This window comes from Martes martes (assembly GCF_963455335.1).
Source record: "Martes martes genome assembly, chromosome: 7".
In the NCBI taxonomy this organism is placed as follows: domain Eukaryota; kingdom Metazoa; phylum Chordata; class Mammalia; order Carnivora; family Mustelidae; genus Martes; species Martes martes.
This window is the reverse complement of record NC_137894.1, coordinates 20218316-20237724: the sequence shown is the minus strand read 5'-3', so window position 1 is coordinate 20237724 and position 19409 is coordinate 20218316. Positions and strand designations below refer to the sequence as shown.

The 19409-nt window shown below is 44.1% G+C and overlaps 1 protein-coding gene across 2 annotated transcripts in view; it reads left to right on the top strand.

Moving 5' to 3' along the window:
• The window catches only part of MTMR10 (myotubularin related protein 10), a 51099-nt gene extending 32106 nt beyond the window's left edge, over positions 1–18993 (top strand). For both annotated transcript variants that reach the window (XM_080807556.1, XM_080807557.1), the window contains 10 exons: positions 1662–1833; positions 2459–2546; positions 2629–2717; positions 5242–5372; positions 6595–6664; positions 7706–7776; positions 10033–10202; positions 11277–11447; positions 15033–15215; positions 15819–18993. In XM_080807556.1, coding sequence (XP_080663682.1) covers positions 1662–1833; positions 2459–2546; positions 2629–2717; positions 5242–5372; positions 6595–6664; positions 7706–7776; positions 10033–10202; positions 11277–11447; positions 15033–15215; positions 15819–16415 — 1742 coding nt within the window. In that variant the 3' untranslated portion in view covers positions 16416–18993. The remainder of the gene's footprint in view (positions 1–1661; positions 1834–2458; positions 2547–2628; positions 2718–5241; positions 5373–6594; positions 6665–7705; positions 7777–10032; positions 10203–11276; positions 11448–15032; positions 15216–15818) is intronic.
• The last annotated feature ends 416 nt before the right edge of the window (positions 18994–19409 follow it).

Sequence of the window (19409 nt, the reverse complement as noted above, 5' to 3'; positions counted from 1 at the left end):
ATCCCTTGCATCCCTCATGCTCTAGCTGATATTATACAATTACACCATGTTTTATGTTCTGCTCTACCCAGCAGACCTACCTTCTTCTCATCTCACCAGCCACCTGGCAACATTGGGCTCCTTCCTTAGGTCTCTGTTCAGGTTTGGTCAGGTCCTGAGGCCTCTCGTGCCCCAGCCTCTGTCTCCAGTGAGTGCCAAGGGCACCCTCCTCTGGGCTGTCGTTGCGCCTGTACATCCTGCTCACTGGAACTGGGGCCGAGCTTACTCTCCACTGTCTTGTTGGCACTTTCAAGATACAGATAAAACTGCACTCATTTTTAAATTTTCAGGCCTTAGCACATGGGAAGTTCTCCAAAACTACCTCTCTGGACCAGGTGTTAATAAATGGTCCACAGAAGTGGGCATGGCATGGCATGTTCGTGGGACAGTGAAGGGGTTTCTGTGGTTACAGGGGAGCACGGGGCTTAGGCAGTAATGAAAGTTCGGGTTGATTATCTAAGGGCTTTTTTAGCAAAACCATTTAGGTTTGCTTGAGGAAGTTGGAAAATGACCATGAGGAAAAGTTTGGGACAAGGGTATGGCATCACGAAAGCACCATTTTGGGGCATTGGGTCCTGCAGCAGGCTACAGGCTGGTTTGAGTGCTGCAGAACGTTGTGTCGGGGATGTCAGGCTAGAAACTTGCCACCACCATTGCCACCTGCAGCAGTGAGACACAGGACCAGGAAAGATTGTGCCGTCTGTCACCTCAGATTGCCAGGGTAGTTGAGGCTGACTGCTGAGACACTCTTTCTCCCTCTGGTCACTCTGTTGGTTTTCCTTAGTCTGTGGGCATGTCACAGAGGATAGCAGTTCTCCATGAGAGAGGGCTTCTTGCTGAGGAAATTCAGGTGTAGGCCCTCTGCTGAAATCCCCAGATGGGAGTGGCCCTGTGGTGGATGGAGTACAAGGAACCCTTGTGAACTTACAAAGGAAATTTGAGTAGATACAGGAGACCAAGAATTTTATAATGAACTGTAGAAAAGAGCGGGGCGTCAATATTAGAAGGATGAAAGATTTGGTCGAGAGCAGACATGTTCGGATGCATTTATTGTTCCAGGCAAAACATGTGGAAAAAATGAGCAAGGATTTGAATTTACGCCACAGTTTAGGGCAGGGGGATGAGGGAGGCTTGTGAGTGGCTTCCATGAAACGATAGGGATAGAAGACCATGGAAGAGGAGAAGATCTGGGTAGCAGGCATTGTTCATCATTTCGGGAAGATCATCAGTAATGGGGAGGAGGGAAAAATGTATATATAGCACAGTAGCTGGAGTGGTGCAGCTTGGTCTAGTGAAAGTCTTTTCAAAATCAAGGTGACCTATTTGTGTTCGAAGGCAGAGGAGATAGGGCCAGTAGGAGGACAGAAAAACTAACGGTGCTGAGGGAGTCGGGAAAGAGCTGATAAGGATGAAACAAAATGAGTTCTTCTGACAAGAGGAGGGCTGCCTCTTTCTCAGGACCATTGGGAGCAGTTGGAACATCTGAGGGACACTTGAGAGACTCGCAGGGAGGAGACGTCCCGTCCGCGCGTGTTCCTGACAGGAGGCGCTGAGAGCGGAGAGGGCATGTGGGACGAAATGTGACCTTGAAATAAAATTAATAATACCGCTTTCTCTTGTAGCCAACAAAATTAATGGAGTACCCTCAGGAGGCGGCGGTGGAGCTGGCGGGGGCAGCACCCTAAAAACTCCGCTCTTCGAAACATACTCGGACTGGGACCGAGAAATCAAGAGGACGGGTGCCTCCGGCTGGAGAGTGTGTTCTATTAACGAGGGTTACATGATCTCCACTTGGTGAGTCCAGACTTCTTAGCGTAATAATCAGACTCTGCTCTCTGGTGACTTTCACGTTACCATGAATGGAACATTTTGTTTTTAATAGTGCTTCCATGGGTGTTTTAAAGATAAGGGAAGAAGAGAGAAAGGAGGATGTGTTCGGGCGCAGTGAGCCTGCCTGCTAGGAGTTGCTGTCCAGTCAGTGTCCCAGAGTCTGGGTGTTTTCTGGGGATGGAAACGGTTAGAAGATGGAGAGAAGGAGCTAAAGCTTCTTGGGTTTGTGGCTCGGGTTTGGTTTTGTCTTCTGTACCCTTTGTCCTCGCCCGTAGAGAACAAAGATGGATATGTTTTTCAGAAACCGAATACATCTTTGATTAAAAATCGTTTTGGAGAATATTTCACACATCTCCTTCGGCTGTTTTCCCCTGCTGTAAATATTAGTTCTGTGATAATTGACCCCATGATACATGTTTTAAGGCAGAGATGTCTAGGGTCTGCCTCGTCTTCCACAGTAGATGCCATGTGGCCGCCACATAGGAAACACACTAAATGGGCATAAATGTGTATATATGGCATCTGGAAAGCACATTTACTTGCCTAAAGCACAGGACTGTTGTGTCACGGTTTGCTTTTTCCTCTCCAGCCTTCCAGAATACTTTGTAGTGCCGAGTTCTTTAGCAGACCAAGATCTGAAGATCTTTTCCCATTCTTTTGTTGGAAGAAGGATGCCAGTAAGTGATGTCTATTGGATTTCATTCACTCCGATGTCTTTTTCTTCTGCCCAGTTAAGTAAAGGCTCTGCTTCTCTCCTAGCTCTGGTGCTGGAGCCACTCGAATGGCAGTGCTCTTGTGCGAATGGCCCTCATAAAAGATGTGCTGCAGCAGAGGAAAATTGACCAGAGGTAATTAAGACACGGCTGTTGTTACTTGGGACATTTTTAGTTATCCTAAATGAATACAGTAAACTCCTGACTACTTGAAAATAGTTGGAAAACGACATAGTTTTATTAATTAGTTAGCAACATGTATTCTATACATGAATTACCATTTTGAAAAAAAATGTGCATATATTAAAATTTACATTGAAGTTTATACTAAACATAATTTAACCCTTTGGCTTGTAAGACACCAGAGGATCTTACGTTGCTGACGTCTTGGTATACCAGTGTCACCTTTAACATACTTCCAAAGTACAGTGGTTTCCAGTTGAGATACTTCAGGATAAATCAGACTTCTCTATTAGTTGAATGTGTCTAAGGTCTTAGAGTCACAGTAGCTTGAATTGTGTTCTAATTAGCTACCACAAACAAGTTTGGCATCTGCTGCTGAAGTTACCAGTAAGCTCCTTGTCATTAAAGCCGTGGGCATTCAGCAGGCAGCAGCCATCACTGCTGCTCTGCCTGTCCCTAAAGCGCTCTGCTCCTTCCCACTCTCCTGCAGCCCCTCTTCCTCACTGGTACTGTGTGCCCTCTGCAGCCCTGGCTCTTTGAAGACTACCTAGAAGCTGTCTGAGGCTTCCCATTCTCTATTTCCTTCAAGAAGTTCATCTGTGGCTGTGGCTTCAGTGATCATAACATTTATATCCCTAATGTGACATCTTCTCTGGAAGTCTCTTTTTTTTTCTTTTTTAAGATTTTATTTATTTATTTGACAGACAGAGATCCTACAAGTAGGCAGAGAGGCAGAGAGAGAGAGAGGAGGAAACAGGCTCCCTGCTAAGCAGAGAGTCCGATGCGGGGCTCGATCCCAGGACCCTGGGATCATGACCCGAGCTGAAGGCAGAGGCTTTAACACCCAGGTGCCCCTCTTCCGTGGAAGTCTTAAAGGCCCTTTAAACTCATGATGTCCAAACTCAGACTCCAGCACGGGCACCATGCCCTCTCCCAGCCTGTTCTCAGAAACCCAGGAATCATCCTGGATATGTTCTCTTCCCCTTCCCTCCCCACGTTCAGTTCATCAAATTCTGTCTCTTCTCTTTCTCAAAATCTTACGAACTCATGTGTATCCACTCCAGTTCCACCCCCCAGTGTGTTGTCAGGGGCCCTCATGCCTTCCTTCCGTGTCTCACCAGTACCAGGCCTGTTGCTCCGGGCCCTGGCCCGTTGCTCTGGGCCCTGGCCCCGTGGACTATGCCGGGCTTTCTCACCTGATGTTCGCTGGTGCTGTTCCCTTTTCAGGCTGGCTGTCTTCATGCTTATCCTCAAGCACTCTCTACCCCACCCACTCAGTGCTCACTCATTCTTTATATCTCCGTTCGGACATCACTCCTGAAAATAAGCTGTCCCTCACCTCCTAAATTAGATCACGCCTCATCGTAACACTTACTTTGGTTTTTAATTGTATATGTGTGTTAGTTTGGTTACTGCCTGTCTTTGCTACGAGGCTGTGAGCTTGTGAGCTAAAGGGACTACATTTTGGACACTGTCCGTTGTACGTTCAGCACTCAGGAAATACCTTCTGTATCAGATACTTATTCAATACTTACTAAATAGATGAGGAACAAAGGAACAAATCTTTGAAAACTGGCTCAGAGAGCCTCAAATTGTATATTACACACGATTATTGGTACAGCCAGCCAGATGTTAGGGTTTTTTTCCACACTGGCATACCTAAGAAAGCCATGTTTGTTGAAGCAAATAGCCGACAAGTGACCCTCAAAGGACCCTTCAGGTTTCTGGATAGGAGGGTGACTGCCTTCACGTAATCTCTGATGGATTTTTTTACCTTGGTCACATTGAAAGTGACCTGTCTGTCGTGTCATGCTCCGAGGCCAGCGTTGACTGACGTGTCTGCTCCTTAAGTGCTCAGGAAGGGCGCTGCTGTGAGAGCGAAGCCTGCAGCACTGCTGGGCCCAGGTTCTTTCTAAACTCTTACAGCCAGTGGCACTTTTAATCTTTTAACTTTATTAAGCTGCAAATTGTTTTAATTCCTTTGTTTTTCCAGCTCTCCTACCCTTCATAAGTAAGACAGATTCTCTTCGTTGTCTGAGCTCTCTCCACCCCTTCTTCCTTAGACTCATGAGCTCAGCCCTGCTGGCCTTCTCTAGGTTTCTCCACAGCCGAGCTTGTGTCCACCAGAGGACCTTTGCCCTTACTATACCTCTGCCTAGAGCACTTACCCACAGATCTTGCATGGCTTCTAGTCATTTGGGGTTTGGCTTCAGTATCATTTTCACAGAAAAGCCTTTCCAACCACGTGACCTGAACTAGCCTGTATTCATTCGGTGAAGCCACCATGGCCTTCATGCCAGCCTGTTACTTGCTCATTTATCCTCCCATCACCAAGCATAGAAGCTCTGTGAGAGCAGAGGCCCCACCGGTCTCATTCGTCTGTCTCCAGCCCTTAGAGTAGTGCCTTAGCTCATAATAGGTCTTCAAAAAATATGTGTGGCATGAATGAATGACTCAAGGATTTTGTCTTTATTAGGATTTGTAACGCAGTAACTAAAAGTCATCCACAGAGAAGTGATGTTTACAAATCAGATTTGGATAAGACCTTGCCCAATATCCAAGAAATACAGGCGGCTTTTGTGAAACTTAAGCAACTATGCGTTAATGGTAATTTCATTTTGTGCGTGTGTGTGTGTGTATACGTATATATATGTATGTATATAATGAATGGGGGTTACAGCATTACATGAGGTATGTCAGAAAAAGTTATATTCCTTGAAAATACACAAATGGACATATTTAAGTTGAGGTGCATTGAAATATCTGTACAAATTATTATATGTGACAATATCAGAAGCTCTTAGAAAATGAGGTGTTTAAACTGCTTTTTGTTTTGGAGGAAAGAAATAAACCAATGAAATCACTTTCAAAGCGTGAACTGTCATGGTAGGATCCTTTGGTAAAAGTGTCAAGGAGAACAGTGAGCTACCTTCCAGACAAACGTACTGAGATTTTAACGCAGATGGTTACATTGTGAGATATGGAACTTGACACGGATTTCAGACTGAGCCGTGTTGTAATCTGTGTGGCCTCGGAGTTCTAATCCTGTGTTTGAGCAGGTGCTTCTCAGGTGCTTTCAGTGTGTCCCGGGGTGGGGGTGACTCACGGAAGCATCTTTGGTGTGAAGTGAGTCCTTCCTGAAGGAGGGCCTCTTGTTACCCAGGAGCCAGGAGAGGCAGCCACTGGGGCAGGTCTGCAACAGCGAGGGGGCACTGGCCTGGAAGGAGAGCTGGCGGGGTGGGGGGGGGGAGGTGTTAAAAAAGTACAGTGACATGGATGATTTTCGGCTGTCTGCTGGAATGTGACTAGAGCCTGGAGTTCATGAGGCGAGAGACACCTGGAAACAGGCCGGGCAGGACTGGGGAGGGCATACAAGCCCTGCCGGGAATGTGTCCTTGTTCCTGCCATGGTCACAGACACCGTGTCCTGGGAGGCAGTGAGGGCGGCAAGGGAGGCGGAGAGAGGCAGGGAGGGCAGGGTTTGCCGGCAGGAAGCTGTGAGTGCGGGCTCCCGATTCCAAGCAGAGGCTCCCCAGGAAAGTGAGAACCACTGGCTCTTAGGAGGCAGAGGTGCTGAGACTCTCCAGAATTTCCCTGAAAGCCAGAGTGAAGGAAACCAAGGCCCAGGGAATCCTTGTTTTGTTTTTTATGGGCCTGAAACATGTCTCTTAATGTTTATATTGTTAAATGAAAATGCATAATATTTTCTTAAAGCCAGCTTTTAAATATGAAAAACTGTGATGTGTATCACTTAATTCTGATACTGGTCATGTAAAGTTCTTTAAAATGCTTAAACATGTATGTGTGTATAACTGCCATATTTATTGCAGAGCCTTTTGAAGAAACTGAAGAAAAATGGTTGTCTTCACTGGAAAATACTCGGTGGTTAGAATATGTAAGGTTTGTACAGTCACTTTCTTTTTTTGAACTTAACTTTTTTAATTTTGAAATAATTACAGACTCACAGGAGGTACAAAAACAGTGCAGTGCTCCATTCACTCCTCACCAGCTTCCCCCCAGTGGTAACATCTTCCATACCTAGAATATGGTGTCAAAACCAAGTGGCACGGGGCACCTGGGTAGCTCAGTCGGTTAAGCATCTGCCTTCTGCTCGGGTCATTACCTCAAGCTCCTGGGACTGAGTCCTGCATCAGGCTCCTTGCTCTGCAGAGAGCCTGCTTCTCCTCCTTCCTGCTGCTCCCTCTGCTTGTGCACTCTCTCTCTGTCAAATAAATAAAATCTTTAAAACAAAACAAAACCACACCCGAGTGGTACAATGTATAGGCCTTATTCAGATTTCACCCATTTATACATGTTTCCGTGCGTGCGTGCGGCAGTCTGTGTATCTGTGCACATATAGATCCCTGCAGCTGCCACAGTCAGGATAGAGACCTGCTCTGTCACCACCGGGCCTCCGTGCTGCCCCTTCAGAGTTGTATCCGCACCCCTGTCCTGCAACCACTGATCTCTGTGTTTTGTGATTGTGATTTCAAGAATGTCATGTAAATCGGGGCGCCTGGGTGGCTCAGTGGGTTAAGCCTCTGCCCTCGGCTTAGGTCGTGATCTCAGGGTTCTGGGATCGAGCCCTGCATTAGGCTTTCTGCTCGACAGAAAGGCTGCTTCCTTCTCTCTCTCTGCCTGCCCCTCTGCCTACTTGTGATCTCTTCCTCTCTGTCAAATAAATAAATAAAATCTTAAAAAAAAAAAAAGAATGTCATGTAAAGCAATCCCCTTTTTATAAAAGGGTTAATGAGTTTCCCTGATTAAAAAAATCAAAAGATACTCTGTTGAAGAATCACATAAATACTGATGAAATTCATAAAGGTTATTGAGAATACAGTATAGTAGAAGATTAGATGTGTTTGATTTCAAACACTTTTAAGGGAATATTTATAGTGGAAATCTGATTTTTTGACAGTATTTTTCCCTTTCTCTTTCCAGGGCATTCCTTAAACATTCAGCAGAACTCGTGTACATTCTAGAAAGCCGGCATCTCTCCGTCATCCTACAAGGTAATTTGTTACCAGTGACACTGGTCACCATGCCAGGCAGCTCAGTGACTGTCTGCAGTCCATTCAGTCACATGACTCCTAGCCATCTCTTACTGTCCACAGTGCCACCAGACACTACAGCTTCTGCACCTCAGTCCAGGACAGCTGTGGTCCAGTGGCAGCAGACAGAGGAATAGAAGGGAGTCCACTTTTCTGCCCTGTGTTAAACCTTCCTTCCTGTAGCATGAGAAGTGTGGGTCACAGCTCCCGCTGGAGTCATACAAAGTGTTAATCTTGGCAGAGCGTCCTTTCTCTCTAATCTTAGACGTTTTGAATTCATACAGATTTCAGTTTAAATGCCTTTGGATCACGCTGGACTGGACTCTAAAGAAAGAGTTGGGTATCAAAAAATTGAGTTGAATAGCCAATAATGTGAAGTTTGTCTGATGTTTAGGAGCAGTACAGTACAATATAAAAATATTTCAGTTAAGCAAAGGATAATTATATGTGAAATAACTTTACAGCTAAAAGAATTTCTAAGCTTACCAACGATGAAGTTTCATAAACCGTGAGCTACCTTATTTTATGACATTCACATTGCATAGTTTATGAATATGCTATGCTACTAGAGCTGACAAAAGTATTTTTACCAACTGTCGAATTTAACTGACTTGAGCAAAGTAAAGATATTTAAAACCTTTCGGGGGAGAAAAGAATAGTGATGCACTATTTCAAGTAATCCTTAACTGATGCAGTCAGAGTTACTTAATTCACAAATGCATGCAGAACCCAGCAACCCAGTAATCTGTCCTCTGAGCCAGTGGGTGTTCTTACCCTATTGCAAAATCCTACTTAGCGCATGTTTTGAAGCATTTGTTATAATACAAAAGGCTTAGAAGAGATACCAAGCCTGCATTTTACTAACACTTTTTTTTTTAGAACGTGTTTTTGAAATAGTTTATTATTCACTTAGTGTAAAATTCACCCATTCTGAGTGTAGAAATCAATATTTTTTAGTAAATATACAGAGTACCTGTAGAGTTCAGAGTCCAGTTTTAAAAATTTTTTATCACACCAAAAACATTCCTTGTGTCCCAGCCCCAGACAAGCACTAGTCTTCTGTTTCTGTAGATTGGCTCTATCTGCATGTGTCATGGAAACAGTCATACAGTATGTGATCTGTTGCTTCTTGCTTCTTTCATTTAACATACATGTTTTCGAGGTTCATTCATGTAGCATGTAGCATGTTTCTTTTTATTTCTGAATAGTGTTCCTTTGTCAGTACCAGATTTTATTTATATATTAGCTATTGATGGACATGGGTTTATTTCCATGTTGTGGCTGTTATGAATTATGCTGCTGTGAACATTTCTTTAAAAGTCTTCATGGGGACATACTTGTTTATTTCTTGTGGGTAGGTGCTTAGAAAAGCGGAATCACTCAATTCTAGGAATTACCATCCTTAAAGAATGACGTTGGTTGTAGGTTTTCATAGATTCCTCTTGTGCGGTTGAAGTATCTGTCTGTATTCCTCGTTTGATAAGAGAGTTTTTATCGAGAATGAACTTTGAATTTTGATCACACAATTTTTATGCATCTAATGAGATGATTATGTTATTTCTATCATTGATTTTATTTATATGAAATGTTACTTGGTTAGATGGATGTTAAACCAACCTTGCATTCCTGGAATAGATTGTTGCATTCATGAGATAATTTGACTTGCTCATATTTTGTTAATGATTTTGTAATCTAATTACAAGGGATACTGGTAGATTTTTTTTTTCCTGATTTCTTTGGCTGGCTTTGATATCAGGGTATTTACTGGCATTATTGAAATGGATGCAAGCTATAAAAGATAGGAGGAAAATGTTTGCCACCTTTTCAGGTGATGGTGGACAGTCCGTCCCCCTCATTCACTTCTGAGTCACCATATGGAGTTGCCAGTAGAAAGAGTATATTTAATGTTCTTAGGAAACAGAAGTAGAACAGACTCATGCAAGATTTCCACCACAAGTCACTGAAATGTAAAAAGTATGAGGGCTGTGCTCTGTTTTCTGGAAATATTCATGTAAAAAAGACTATCTCCCATTAGACACTAATTGATCTGAAAGTCTGTAATGTTTTAGAGTTGCTGGAATCCAGTGAACTTTCCTAACTTGGATTATTTTGAAGGCAGCCTAGGCAGAGAGTAATGTATTACCCACTTTAGTCTTTCTTCCCCTTCTCTCAGCATTTTTCTGAGTAGTATTCATTTTCTTTCCATTTTCTTGACAGAGGAAGAGGGAAGAGACTTGAGCTGTATTGTAGCTTCTCTTATTCAAGTGATGCTGGATCCCCATTTTAGGACAATCGCAGGATTCCAGAGTCTCATCCAGAAGGAGTGGGTCATGGCCGGATATCAATTCCTAGACAGATGCAACCACTTAAAGAGATCCGAGAAAGAGGTAACAGAATCATAATGCTCCCTGGGAGGGAGTCCTTAAATGTATACAAGATAAAATTCATGTCATCCTGTGAAGGGGTGTTCTGTCTGTAAAGGGATGAAGAGCCTTTTTAAATGGTGCTTTTGGTACCTCTTAGCTTCTTTAGTCTAAGACTAGTGATGGATTAGCATCCAAATTGATGTACTTATAAAGATGACTATAACTGTAGAAGTGAAATTCAAAAAAAATTGACTTGCGTTTCTCCAAGTTGAAAACTACTTGAAAAATGCTGTATTATCTCTTCTGCAAAGCAGATAATGAGCACGTTAGGTATTTTGAAAAATCAGTTTTGGAATATCACATTTTCTTAAAATGGGACCCATGTGTGGAGAATGGAAAGTTGGAGAGGGTCATCTTTGTGAGGGTTGTGGGCATTTTGAAGGGCCCCGCACGCCTCTGACGGATGTGCTTGTTGTGGGGAGCGCGGCCTGACTCGCGGGCTCTGTTTCACCACACACTGCGCCTTCTGAGGAAATCCCAGCAGTGACTGCTTCAGTTTTAAGTTGCCGGGACTCCGAGATACAATGGCTGTCTTCAGCTGCTGGACTTGGCGACCCACCATATGACTGAGAGACTGACGCCAACCGCGTCCTGAAACTCTGCCAAGTTTTCTGGACGCTGAGCCTGCACAGTCCACCAGAAGCGAATACAGAAGTCGCTTTTTGCTTTGGGATGATTTTTTTCTTTTTTTCAGTGTTCTAAAGAATTATTTCCAGGGCAGGCTTCATCACATCTTTTAATGTCCCCCATTCATACAGCGCCAACCTGCCTGTTGACTTTGCCATTTCAGCTCAATAGGCTTCTTCGGCAAGGAAGGGCTGTGATGTTTATGGCAGTTGAACCTACTTCTGAGCTTTGACAGAAGCCATGTTTAACCTGCCTGCGTAGCCTTGGCTCAGCTTGGGAGCTTAGTGTTTTAGGCTGAGGGGTTTTCTTAGTAATCTCTTCCTTAATGTGAGCCGTAAATTTGGAAATAAATGGGAACAATTGAAAGGCCAACATCGAATGATCCCATTTTCTGTCTGTGTCTGCCAGTCTCCCTTATTTTTGCTGTTTTTGGATGCCACGTGGCAGCTGCTAGAACAGTATCCGGCAGCCTTCGAGTTCTCAGAGACGTACTTAGCAGTGCTCTACGACAGCACCCGCATCTCCCTCTTTGGCACCTTCCTCTTCAACTCTCCTCACCAGCGTGTGAAACAAAGCACGGTAAGCGATGTGTGGCGATAGCAACTGCTCGGTTTGTCTTACAGCTTTATGGAGGTAGAATTAGAGTACAGTTAACTGCATGCTGAAAATACATCAATTAAAACTGTCTTAGCTACCATTTTAAGCTGCAGTTTCTGAATGAATTATTTAAAGACATAAAAAAATCTAGGAACCTGTTTCATTTTATGAGTGAGCACGTTAGGTATTTTTCTCCGATGTACATTGTTCATAATAAACCAGTTTTTAGGGGCGCCTGGCTGGTTCAGTCGGGAGAACATGTGACTCTTAATCTCAGGGTCATGAGTTCAAGACCCTTGTTAAGCATGGGGCTTACATAAAAGAGAGAGAGAAAGAAAAAGAAAATGTGATATGTAACAATTTAAAAAAAAACCAGTTTTTAAAGATGTAAATTATTTTAACCACTGTAAATGTTGTACTTTTATATTTATATTTTCACATTTGGGCTGTCCGGATCGATAATTAAAAAGGTTCTGCTAGAGGACTTTTATTTCCTGGAATAAAAGTTGTACAAAGCAAGATTATTTTAAGAGTTGTGTGGGAAGGACTGTCAGAGATGAAGGGTACCCATGGTGCTAGACTGAGAATCTCAGTGGTTGCTGGTTTACCAGGTAATCTCAGGATCTGTGTCACCTGCCACACAGCAGTCCTATTGGGGTAGGGTTATCAGTTTCTAGTCACATTTCATTGACCTAGAGGAAGAATCGTGACTAAGGAGGGTCTCAAGCCAAGCTTGAGAATAACTTCTGATTGCCATTGGTAGAACCTTCCGGAACCACAGGTTCTGGCTCACCCACATTTGAACCAGCAGTGGGAACAGCTGGTATATGCTGTGATAACCATTGAGAGAAACAAAAAGGGCAGCTCTTGTGGGCCTCTCGGAAGACTTTCTAAGAAGGAGGTTGCCGTCTTGGTGAGGGGTAGGGTCCTCAGCCTTGGCAGTAAGGCCCTCGGCCAGGCTACATAGCCTGGATTAATGTGAGTCCCGCCCAAGGTCTGGGGGAACCGTGAGCCCAGGTTCCTCATCTGTAAAAATGGACCCACCAGACTAACAGTATTACCTTTGGCCTCATTCTGTGAATTGAAAACATTTTGTAAGCTGTGAAGCATTCTGCTGCACTGTTTTCTAAAGAAATGAATCGTTCTAGATGTGGATATGAAAGACAAAGTACACTGGACATTTAAGGAGATGATTTTATTCAGGCTGTTGTAATACGAATAGGAAGAACTTTATTAATGAGGAACACCCCAAAGTAAAGGAGGAGACCTGGAGGCTTATTACGAGAGACGGGAGACGTGAGGAAGCAGGTCTGGGCTCAGAGTAGGTGAGCCATGTCTCAGTGGTGCTGCTTTCCAGGGGCTCAGGGTTGGAGAAGCTTAGCACTGTCATAGGGTATTTATTTTAGGTTGGAGAGTTGGGAAGGAGATTTTCATAAAATATATTCTCTGCTTCCCTAGAAGAATGTAACCTATCCCAGTCCCATGCTGAGACCAGCAGTGGGCTTGGGCTCCTGAAGTGTGGTGAACTCTGTTCCTAAACTAATGGACTCTGAGTTGCTCCTTTTTGTTTCTCGTCCACTGGCCGTCATCCTTGCTGGGCTGTGGTGGTGCTGTGCATGACACTGCTTGCCTGCCCTGGTGCTTCTCCCCTCCTCTCCCTTCACTGCCCTGCGAGCACACCCGTAGACACACACACACACTACACACACGTGAGCCTTCAAAATGTGCATGAGGCTAGGAAATGAGACAGCCTTGTAAGACGGTAAAACCTTGGATGTAAAATGCCAGTACGTCAGCCTGGCGGTCCCCGTGCCTTGGGTGTGTGTGTGGGGGTGGGGGGCGCTCTGTGGAGCCCAGGTTGGCCTCCTAGAGACAGTCCCTCCTCCCCCTCCTTCTTGGCTGGATTCTGGATGTGTCGACATAGGTTTACAAATAGATTTCTATGGAGGAATAAAAGTTAAATATTTTTTTAAAGCGTATCATCTGTTTTTCCTGGTCTGTCCTCAAGTGCTATATTTTTTTAACTTGGCTTTTTTCAAAAGCTGTTCCTGGCAAGCACTAACATCAGATCTCTCCTGCCCTCGGTGCTTTATTATTCATGATTTGATCTTACAGCCAGACTACAGGCCGGCAGTGCCGCCTCTGCCTTCCCTGGGAAACTGAGGTCCTGATTTTTAGCACGACCGCTGTTCTCAGTCCCTTCTACAAAGACTTTTCCTTCTTTTCTCCATTCTGAGGCCACCTTAGATGCTCATGGTCAGGTACTATTTGTGGAAAATCTAATCTTCCTTGGAGATATTTTTAGTTTTCACATTAAAAAAAAAATGACTGATTTCTATATATTTTCCTAAGTAGGCCATTAAAACAGGTTGGGGTTTATGTTTTATTAGATTTCAACTCTTAACAATAATATTTTTTTAAGCAAACAGATTATTTCTATATGCACATATATGATGAAATCTCAAATAACTAAAAAAAATTTCTTTTAATATATTTGGTGCTTAATGGGTTCAGTTTTACTCATTTGAAATAGACAATGTTGTAAACTGCCCTGTGCTGTTAGATAGCTTACCTGTTTCCGGCTGGCCCCCAGTCAACGTGGCTTGGGTCACACCTGGTCACACGTGTGGCATGGAGCTGGCCTCCTCACTTCAGCGCTCCTTTTCTGGTGAGAGTTAGTCTTTGCCTTTTTTTCTAATTTCCAAAGAAACTGGTTTTTTGGAGAATACTGAAAGGTACACAGAAAATAAGAATCCATCGTCTCCCACCATCCAGAGAATCAGTATCTTGAGATATTTCCTCCAGAGAGCTAATAATCTGCATAAACCTGCTTTTGTCACTCAGCCGAGATGAGGGTCATGGTTCGAGATGCTCCTCACCTCCTCCACGCAGACACAGTGGGCTGTCAGCCCGCAGCCTAGTGCTGCTGGCTCCCTGGGCCGCGTGAGCCTGGGGAGCAGGTGGTCCGGCCTCCGTGCATGGTCTTCATGGTCGTGGCCAGACACCAGGACTGTGCACAGTGTGGGGGTGGCTTCCTTCCTTGCTGCTCCTGGGCTATGGTTTGGATATCAAAGGTCACTGGGTAAGTGCAGGGTGTCTCTCCACTTAGAAAAATGGGGTAAAATAGACGTCGGTGATTTCCATCCGAAGATTGTCCTGCACATCCATTCGCCAGTAAATGTGTAAGTGTACCATCGTGTGCTCAAAAAGTAAAATGCTCCAAGTGCAGAAGTAACCGCGACATGTTTCAGACTCTGTGGTATCATCTCTGTGAAATTTCACTTCTAATCACATGCTCACTGCTCAGAGGCCCCGCTTCCTTGGGGGCTTCCAGGAGAAAAGGCCTTCTGCTCGTAAACACAGCATGTGAGGTGTCCCTCTGAGGCATGGTGCCAAGAATGTCTCTTCTCTCAAAGCAAAACATGCTGCCCTCGGGGAGTAGAGTTGCTATAGTTGAGAAAATTCAGCTTAAATAGTGATGAGTAGCTCATTACAAAAAAGGAATGTATTTAAGGAAATCTTTCATTTGACATCTTTTCACAGATGTTCAAATATTTTATTTTGCAGGAATTTGCTATCAGCAGAAATATCCAGTTGGGTGATGAAAAGGGTTTAAAATTCCCCTCCGTTTGGGACTGGTCTCTTCAGTTTACAGCAAAGGATCGCACCCTTTTCCATAACCCCTTGTACATCGGAAAGAGCACGCCTTGTGTGCAGAATGGTTCTGTGAAATCTTTCAAACGGACAAAGGTAAATTACAAAAAGGCACTGACGATAAAAACCTGGTATCTGCTCACACCTCACACAAGGTATATTTTCAGAACACTGAGTATTAAGAGCCAAGTCACTTCCCTTAACGACAGTGCCAGAACAGATTCCGAGGGATCATTTGCTTTGTACCTGAAATAACCCTGCCCCGACTTTTCTTCTTGGTGACTGAAGCCCACGGAGCTCGCTCAGCCTCTGGGATTTAGCAGATAGGAGCTCTGAGCCTGGGAGGCCCCATTCCTGAAACCCGTCCACTTGCCTGTTCTTTCTAGAATGAGCCAGGTCCACACTTTTTCCTAACCGAGAAGTCTTAGAAATTTGCATTTAAGCAAATTACTGAACAGGATGTATCCCCTCCCCACCCCCATGCAGGCAAGTGCTGAGAGCCAGAGTCCGTTCCTAAAACGTGGAACTCCGGTGGAGGAGGATCAGGATGAGTATTACAGGGCAGGAACAAAATGTTCTTTATGGCCGCAGTTTCACCATCTCTCATAGTACTAGGCTTCTGTTTGCCACTGCCCCTTTACTGTCTTTCCAAAAAGGGGAGCCCAGGAGAAATAATGCGAAACCCTGTCTTCTGCACAGAAAAGCTACAGCTCCACACTGAGAGGAATGCCAGCTTCCTTAAAGAACGGAATCATCGGTGACCAAGACTTAGTTCCGAGGAGAAATTCATTAATATTAAAAGCAAAGCCTGACCCTCCTCAGCAGCCCGACGGCCAGAGCAGCGGGATGGAGCGGTATTTCAGGGAGTGGTTTTCCAAACCAGCCGACTTGCACGGCGTCCTCCTGCCGCATCTCTCCGGGACACACATGAAGCTCTGGAAACTCTGCTACTTCCGCTGGGTGCCCGAGGCCCAGATCAATCTCGGGGGCTTCATCACTGCCTTTCACAAGCTCTCCCTGCTGGCCGACGAGGTGGACGTGCTCAGCAGGACGCTCCGGCAGCAGCGGGCTGGGCCTCTGGAAGCCTGCTATTCGGAGCTGGACAAGAGCAGGATGTACTTCCGGGCCAGCGGCCCGCACGATGCCTCGGCGACGCCCGACTTCCTTTCCTCCTCCTTCCCCTTCTCCCCCGTAGGCAACCTCTGCAGACGAAGCATTTCAGGAACACCATTAAGCAAATTTCTAAGTGGGGCCAAAATATGGTTATCTACTGAGACGCTAGCAAATGAAGACTGAAATGTACTATTTTCTGAACATTTTGAGGGCAGCCATAAACTTTTCCTCTGACTTAAAATTGCTAACCTAGGCATTTGAGGCTCCAAGAATTTTCTGTCAGAATAACAGTTGAAATTTGCACTAATATTTAAAAATATGTTGAATCATGTGTCTTTCATAATTTTTTTTAAAAAATAGGCAGAACCTTTCTTTTTTATGGCCTCTCTTTTGTCATTTCCGGCCTAGCTTAGTTTTAGGTGATCTGTAGGCACACATTCCCCCACTCTGAATACTGTGAGCAAACGAATCAGGTTTTGTCTGTGGCATTTATTTTGTCCGCATCCATTTTCTCCTGCCACCTTCTGAAGGTTACCTGGTCCTGGTGAACACCCCAAAGAAGCAGACACCAGGAAAGCTAAGAAATTCATTTTAAGTAGATTTTCAAGATGCATCCGGTAAGCGCCCCCCACAGGCGTTAGGTGGTATCTGTATATTTTTCTGGTCACTTGGTTCTCGCTAATTGAACTCACCTGAGGGTTCAGTATTTCCAGGGCCATAATTTATTGGAGGTCACCTTGTTTGGTACCGTAGATCACTGTGTTTTAAAATAATGAGTTTGCTTTTACCTTCATAGGACTAATATGCACTGTTGACTTTAAAAGATTTGCTGTAGATAATACAAACTTAGAAGTGCCTTTGACATTAATATTAAGGTATGCGTTAACACAAAGTAAAACACAATTTCAGTTTTTAAAATTAGGGTATTAAAAGCCTACATATTAGAAACAGGTTTTTCACCACTGAGCTTCATACCAATAGCCAGGAGTGCCCAGAACTACATTTCCTTCCCTCTGAAAGTCAGCGAGGACACCGAGGTCCTGTGGGGAAGACCAGGTTGGTGACAGCAGGAGCGGTGAGTGCTGTCCGTGCGGAAATCCACCCTCGAAAATAGAGGTCATGCTCAGGCATTCGGGGCATTGCCCGTCAGGATTTCCGGTGCGGTTAACTGTTGCTGACACTTACCCTTGGAAATCACTAATGAGGTGGTGAGTCTGCTCACCTGTACAGAAGGCCCTTCTCCCACGGACAAAGTTCTTAGTGGTTAGGTATAGCCAACAGGACGAATAAAAGGGTACTCCTCTCAAAATACTGCCATCTTAATGTGGAGAGAAGCCCCCCGCTCCTGGCCTCTGCCGGCAGTATCGAGATGGAGAAGCACACAAAGGTGTGTGTTGGCCAGACTGTGGGACAGGAACCCAGGCCACACAGTGGGGGCCCCGAGCAAGGCTCGAAATGGCAATGGCGGTCGGCACCACACCCTGGTCCCTGTTTATAGGATGGATGTTTTCAAATTGGGCGGTTACTTAGAGTTTCTTAAACTGCCACCTTAAGCTTTAAAGAAGTTTTATAGTGAAGTGGTTAATCTTTTCTAAAACAAAATTTTTTTCGAAGCCGTATTTTACTGTTAATGTGTAATGACTAGTGTTTCTATTTGAATTATTCTCCTTTTTACAAATGATGTTTCTGGACTTCAAGGACAGAAGTTTTTAGAAAATGCCTTAAGAAATTCATCTTGTGGCTAAACCCAATGTTTTTGCCAGCTTGTTGCCTAGAAGATAAGGGCTTTTTTTCAGTTTATATAAAAAAAATAGCACTGTTGCCATTAAACATTTTATAGTCCTTGATTGGAAACCAGTCCCAATACCCTTAAAATCTCACAGCGTGTCCTGCCTTAGAAAGTGTAATAATTCTCCCTTTTTGGTTAAGCTGCCTTTTTATTATTACAGATTATCCTAAATTGGGGGGCGTTGGAGAGGGATTGTTGAACATTTATTTCTTTATACTTCTCTTTTCTCACAGACTTATTTCAACCCCTTTAGCAATTTTTTTGTTGTTAATTTACAAGCTTAAAAAATTAGGTACTATTAATACTGTTTTAAAATAGAAAATGTGCATATTTTTGTATGATAATCAAATGTACTAAAAATGGTTTTTCATTTTATTTTTGCTGGACAGTTGTTATATCATGATTATTGTGCCACAATTTACTGTGCATAATATGAAGAACAACTATACCGGCTTTAAGTCCTGACTGTCCTAGAGCTGCCCGGCACCTGTGCTGGCAGAAAGGCCGTGGTGGTGACCGAAGTCTTGTGTGTGGTTATGGACGCCACGCTGAAGAGCGCCTCACGCTCCGGCCCCTCTGCCCCGCGAGCCAAGTATGTGCCGACCGGACGCCACGCAGCCCTCACAGCTTGGGACTTTGCAGTACTGAACTGAAAGGTGTACAATGTCTTAACTGTTATTTTATGATGGAAACCAGTTTTAAAACCAAAAATGTCTTAACTTTATTTAAGAAAAGTATATTAATTTGTGCTAACAAAGGGTGAAAATTAGTCTGCATACCTTCAAGAAAACCTGCCTGCCGTAGCAGCAACCTCAAGTAGTTAGAACTTGATTTTGAGAGAAAACTAAAACCTTTGTGCCTAAAATTCTGACTTGAGTTAAAGTAGGATGAGCAGGAAGTGAGAGATCTTGTTCAACAGTGATGAATGTGAAGGAAATTTTGACTGCTAAATAAAATTTCCACAGAAATTGGTTGCTGTAGTTATCAATACAAAATCATCTACAAGAATGCAGTGATTCAGGAAGCGAAGGCATTTTCTTCCAACAATACTTGTGTGGGTCTCATCCACTCCATTTTTTTGCCTGCTCTAATCAGAACTGGCTATAGTTAAGGCCATGTGGGTATTAATGGACAATGCCCTAACCTGTCCTTCCATTCACTCAATTACCAAGCTGGGGAGTAACATTTCCCTAAAAAGGTCTCCGAACTAGTCTGGGGGTAAATTGGGGCCCCCATCCCGGACTCCTGGTCCTATTGTTCTGGTTAGTTCCTTCCTACCATAGACTTCCTTGGCTTAGAGCTCTCGGGAAGAGCCCTATTGCAATTACACCGTCTATATAGAAAATTGCTCCTCTAGTCATTAGGCTAGGGATGAAAAGGGACAGTTG